Below are 6,343 nucleotides of genomic sequence, written 5' to 3' on the forward strand. Positions count from 1 at the left end.
ACATACTTTCTACTCATGGGCTTCAGATTCCTGTTATCTACAACATTTTGCAGACTTTTATCGTTCATTGTTTAAAACCTACTGAAAAGTCTGAGGGGTTTATTTTTTAACATGCTCGTAGTTTAAACAAACAAAAATATGCAAATAAACGCTATGAGAAAAAAACAACAAATGAAATTGTTTCTGTTGAACAAAAATCAGACAAAAATCAAAATCTGTAAATTTGAAGTTTTATTAGATTGAAAAATCTGCGAGAAACACTTTGACTTTTTACTCTTTATGTACATTTTGAAACAGGTACATTAATATTTTTACTTAAGTAGATTGTTCATGTGATACTTTTACTTCTGCTTGAATATTTTTTGCTCCAGTATCTGTACTTTTTCTTAGTAGGTTTTTTCATGCAATACATTTACTTTTACTTGAGTATTTATTTGCTCCAGTATCTGTACTTTTACTTAGGTCGTTTTTTTCATGCGATACTTTTACTTTTACTTGAGTAATTATTTGCTTCAGTATCTGTACTTTTACTTAGGTAGGTTTTTCATGCGATACGTTTACTTTTACTTGAGTTTTGTTTTTGTTTTTTGCTTGAGTACTTCTTCCACGACCGATTAAGACACACTGAGATGTTGTTTGCAGAGAGGACATTATACGACATAGATAATAAAAGTAGACAAGAACAACACAGAACATGACTAATGCTGTCTGTTCTTTCCGCTCTATATAAAACGCTTGATCCTATTGCACCATTTTAACCTCTGAAGTTCATTTTGACATCAGGCCATAGGTGGACATTAGACCCGCGTTACACATGGATTCCACTGCTGAACTTTGCTCAATCCAGGACGAGTTCTCAGTAAAAACAAAAACGCACATGCAACACAACCGCACACAGCTGATAACTTAGCTGATTATTACAATGTTTGAAATACAGTTTCCTTAGACCACTTTAGACAGAACTTTATTAATGTCACAGTTAAGTTCATTTGTTCATTTGGCTCTTAAAGGTCCAAATTGACTCTTGTGAGCTTTAAGTCGTGTTATAATGTTGTTACCTCCTCAAAAACAGACCTGGAGTTGTGTTTTGTTTCATTCACACATCTTTGACTAACCTTTTATTCGTCTGTCTACATCTCCAAAGCTCAAAATGCTCTGCTCCACCTTGTGATGTCATGAAGTGGTTGTTTTCAAGTTAACATCTACCTTTTACCTTTAATTTAGTAGAAATGGGCCGTTCCAGGGCTAAAATCATCCAAATGATTCTAGAAATGAAGGTGTATGGAATTTAAAAACACAGTGGAGCACTTCCTGTATCACCACTTGATGACATCACAAGGTGGAACAGAGTGTTTTTCATTTTAGAGAACAACTCAGCCTAAATATGCCAGGTTTGTGTGTTAAACATGCGTGAATGAAGCAAAACACAACTCCGGGTCTGTTTGTGATGAGGAAACTACATTATAACCCTTTAATAATAATAATACACAGTAGAGATGAACTATATTAAGAAAATGTGTCATCAAAATCTCATAAAAAATGAAGATTTGCTGAATATTAGCTTAGAGTGACTGCATGGCTTTATTTCTAGATGTGGATGTGGTTCTAGTCCTGGTTCAGTTCTAGTCTAATCCAGGTCAAGTCCAAATTCCAGTCCAGTTAAGTCCTTATTTTGATTCAGCATATCTGCAGTCAAGGTCAGACAACATTTTTATTAATCAACAGTGTTTTTTATTGGCATTATAAAGATTTATATGAAGAAAGGAGAGGGCATAGGTGCTGGGACTTTATTTTTAGACTGAACTTTTTGGTCCAGTAAAAATATGAATTGATAAGTGATTGTGTCGTTTTGTTCAGGATTTTAAGGAGCAGATCGTGCACCATGTTGCGACCATCCTCCTCATCAGCTTCTCCTGGTGCGTCAACTACATCCGAGCTGGAACTCTTATAATGCTGGTGCACGACTCCGCTGACTACTTTCTGGAGGTAATTTAAGACCATAGACAATAATACATGAGCTATGCAAGTGTGTTAGATATTTTGTAGTTTTCCAGTAATGATTAAAGGTCCTATATTAGACAAAATCGTCTCTTTTGAGATTTAAGCCACGTTATAATCACCACTTTATTATTAGTCTGTCCACATCTCCAAAGCTCAAAATGCTCTGTCCCACCTTGTGATGTCATGAAGTGGTAGTTTTTAAGTTAATATTTTACCTTTTGTTCAGTAGAGATTGGTAATTCCAGGTCAGAAATGATCCAATCTAGAGACGTTGTATGGAGTTTAAAAACACAGGAGAGCGCTTCCTGTATTACCACATGATGACATCACAAAGTGGAACAGAGTGTTTTCAGTTTGAGAAAAGAACAGAGCAGGGTTTCTTTGTTAGACACGTGTGACTTCAGGTGTGTTTTCGATGAGGAAACAGTGTTATAGATCAGGAAATAGCATAATATGGGTCATGGTTAACACTTGTGGCTACTGATTTCAAGATAAAAAACTCCAGATACTAGGGGTGATGTTATCTCCGGTGGCAGGTTGGTTTGCTTCGAGGTCCAGCCAGTGCATGCTACCAGTGTCCTTCTCATTCACTTAGCGTATATGAGTAATTGGCGGTGAATAGATAGGCTGTCATGTCTCTCTCAGTTCGCCGCGGGGAAACTATGCTTACATTATCTTACCATCAAGTGAGGAGTATGAATGAATAATGTAAGTAGACTTTGAGTGCCCATAAATCTGCTGTATAATTCACTTGGTTTGAGTGACGTTTAATCCTGAACGTGTAGACTTTGTTTGGCTCTACTCGAGTCCTGACTCAGTCCAGGTCTAGCGCAGGTTCTGAATAACAGGGTGAGTTTGGTGCATTACTAAAGGTACTAGCACTACACTGCCATCTTGTGGAGAAACTTTTACATTTACATTTTTGCTTTTTGTGGTTCTTTTTCCAGTCTGCAAAGATGTTCAACTATGCTGGATGGAGAAACGCCTGCAACTACATCTTCATCGTGTTTGCTGCAGTTTTTATCGTCACTCGTCTTGTGATCTTTCCCTTTAGGTTAAAAAAAAAACTGTAATCCACTTATAAACTATAGCATTTAAGCAGCCACGTAATGCAATGTTTTTGTTTCTACATTTCTACAGGATTATTTACTGCACATGGATCTACCCAGTGACGGTCTATGAACCTTTCTTTGGTTACTATTTCTTCAATGGACTCCTCATGGTGTTACAGTGTCTTCATATCTTCTGGGCTGTTCTCATTATAAAGATAGCAGTCCGCTTCCTTACCAACAACGTAAGCAACACTACAGTACAACTCCATATTTATGAATGAAATACTACAGTTAATTTGACATAATAAGCACTTTATGTTCAGTTTTACTTTTTGGAGTATATATTGATTCAAAATGACCTATTTGACTTCTAAAATTGTGTGATTATCATTCATTTTTAGTTCTTAAAGCAAGACAAATAGAATAAGAATAAGAAATACATTAAAATCACACAAATCAAACCAAATAATCACAAATAATCATCATAAAATTACCATTGAAACAGAAGCGAGCAGAATAAAAACCTTTCAGTCAACCTTGCAATTATTGTGACCAGAATTAGAGCTGCACAATTTTGGAAAAACAAAATCTAATTGCCAGTATTGGGTGTATATTTAATCCCTCAGACATAGTTATATAAGCGAAGATGTTTATAGTGTTCACCAGTAATCTGACTAGAACTGGAAAAGTGGCTTCGATGAGCAGAGAAACATCTTCACTCAAATCACTTTTTATTTATCTGACAGAATAGAACTTTTCTTTTACTATTGTGATTGAGATTAGACAAAAAATAACCATAAACTAAATAATCTTGACATTTGAGGAACGTGAACCACATTGATCCACCATACACTTTGCATTTGAATCATTTCTTGCCTCACAAAATATTTGAATTGTCGTTCAGGAAAAAGTTGACGATGAACGAAGCGACAAGGACGAAACAGATTTATCAGAGGACGAAGAAGAGGAGTGTGAGAAAAAGGACATAAAGAAAAATGGACCAGTGCAGAACGGGCACTCAGTTCACAACAATAACCACAACCATAACCACAATCACCAACGCCACAGCAAGATGGAGTGAGACAGAGACAGGACAGAGACAAACAGACAGAAGGACTTGAACCCTCTACTGCTCAGGCTGGAGGCTCAGGAGGGGGGCGGACCAGGGCTTATGTCCCTAAAACCAACGGGTATCCAAGAAAAACAGTGTTCCTCTTGCACAACACGCAAACACATCTGTATATTTAGGTGAAGGAAATAACCTCGTACACTACTACACTCTAAGACACAACTTCATGTCTGTTATTAGAGGATTATTTAGGTTTATTGGGTATTTCCGACTTTCAGAGATTCAAAAAATGGAGGAGCAAAGGGTGTGTTCACACTTAGACACTTACACTTTCCACATCAAAATTGGGATTAAACTGCGGGACTAATTTCGGAACTAAACCAGGACTAGAAAAGGACCAAACCAGGTCTACCATCTGGACTAAACTGTGCTCAAACCAGGACTCAACCAGGACAAGTGTGAACGCACCCAAAGTGTTAAACAGAAGCCATGTTTCTTCTAAAGCTTTCTATGTTCAACTGTGCCTTACTGCCCCCGGTGGCTGAAATATTACACGTTAATATTTCCTCTGCTTTGTTGCAACTATTATTTGTCTTCTGAAGGAACAATAGAAACTAAACCGTGGACAGTTATAGGGCATTTATTCGCTAAATTATTGTAACTATGCAAAATTACTCTTTTGAATCATGGTTTTTGCACAGATTGTTGTAGAACTGACACCAAATATGCTAGATTATCATTTTTAACATGGCGACAGGTACAAATCTGATTCTTGTTACGGAGAATTTAAATCTTTGGTGCCTACGCATGGAGCTGTAGCGTTCTGAAGATAGCTGCAATCGTGCTGTTTCTGTGCCATGTTCAGTGTATCACGTGCCATACATTGTTTAGACTCATTCATCAGCCACATTGAGCGTTTTATTTGAAATCCTAGTTTTAAATTGTGACAGATAGTCTATTTTAATGATACATTATTCTCCAATGGACTATTTCAGCTGTGAGACTGTAAGAAATCTTTTACGTTGCCTTAAAAAAAAAAAGAAGAAGTAAATTTTTTAGCAGTTTTAACAATTATTTTAACGAAATCTCTTTGTTTATGCTTTAAATTGTTTTGTATGCCAAGTGCCTTACGTGTTATTCGCAGACTGCTCTTGCCTCTTTTGTGTAAGTTTTATCTTACATCGTGAACTACTCTGACTTCCAGTGCATCGCTGCATTATCTGTTACTCATGTTTTTTTCTTAATTTTTCTATTTTCAAGCTCTCCATTCAACGACCTTCTTCTCACTAACACAGAGACCAACCAATGACGCCTCCCACCAGGGCAAATAAACTGTCCTATGAAGAGTGTTATTTTTATTTCCATTTTTGTTATGATGCAGAAATATTGTTAAGAATAAAATCTTAAACATTATAAAACAGGTTTGATGTTTTGTTCCTCGATGTTGTTGCCAAGTGACCAAAAGATGCTGAAGAGAAGATGTTGAGCCACTTTTTAGAAACAAAGTCATAGATGTAGTTGTTGTACACTGTAGGTTTGAACATCAGAATTAATTTTGAAAAGAACAACTTAAACCTTTCATGTGTATTAAGTATTTTCTAGACTAGGTTAAACTTAATAATAAAAAATATGTTTAAATTAACATGTGCAGCGAATTATAATAGAGGATACAATAGAAAAACAGTTTGAACTATCTAGTTTCAGAATAATGAAAAATGTGTACAGTTACCAAAGCAATTAACAATTTAAAAATAAATATTACATCTTTTTAACAGGAATAAGCCCTGAATTGTTATAACAGGACGATAAAACCCATTAATATTTAGCCAAACGTTTCCGGTGTAAGGTCCACTACAACGTACCACCGAGTATAAGGGTCACTTAAATAAAAAATATTACGAGAAAAAAGTCGTATTTTTATGAGAGTATAGGCTGCTGTGCGTGAATGAGTGACCAGTGCGTTATGTGTTATGGAGAATTTGGAGCATTTTGTTCAGATAAACTTTCAACTGGGGTTTACACACGATGAAATACTGTGTCTTTTAGCCCACCATCACCACACTATCATCAGTATAAGTACTTAGAAGGGGCACTGCAAGCATTTTGGTTTGTTTAGTTGGAGGAACCACACAGATTTAGAAGAAATTGCTATATCTGAACAAAATGCTCCAAATTCTTCATAACGCACTGGTCACTCATTCACGCACAGCATATTCTCATA

The 6,343-nt window shown here is 36.1% G+C and overlaps 1 protein-coding gene across 1 annotated transcript in view; it reads left to right on the forward strand.

Moving 5' to 3' along the window:
* Positions 1 to 5,542, forward strand: part of cers2b (ceramide synthase 2b) — a 29,478-nt gene extending 23,936 nt beyond the window's left edge. Inside the window, exons 8-11 of the mRNA XM_033981111.2 lie at positions 1,858 to 1,986; positions 2,949 to 3,055; positions 3,142 to 3,295; positions 3,958 to 5,542. Coding sequence (XP_033837002.1) covers positions 1,858 to 1,986; positions 2,949 to 3,055; positions 3,142 to 3,295; positions 3,958 to 4,134 — 567 coding nt within the window. The 3' untranslated portion in view covers positions 4,135 to 5,542. The remainder of the gene's footprint in view (positions 1 to 1,857; positions 1,987 to 2,948; positions 3,056 to 3,141; positions 3,296 to 3,957) is intronic.
* The last annotated feature ends 801 nt before the right edge of the window (positions 5,543 to 6,343 follow it).

This window comes from Periophthalmus magnuspinnatus, chromosome 16 (genome assembly GCF_009829125.3).
Source record: "Periophthalmus magnuspinnatus isolate fPerMag1 chromosome 16, fPerMag1.2.pri, whole genome shotgun sequence".
Classification (NCBI taxonomy): domain Eukaryota; kingdom Metazoa; phylum Chordata; class Actinopteri; order Gobiiformes; family Gobiidae; genus Periophthalmus; species Periophthalmus magnuspinnatus.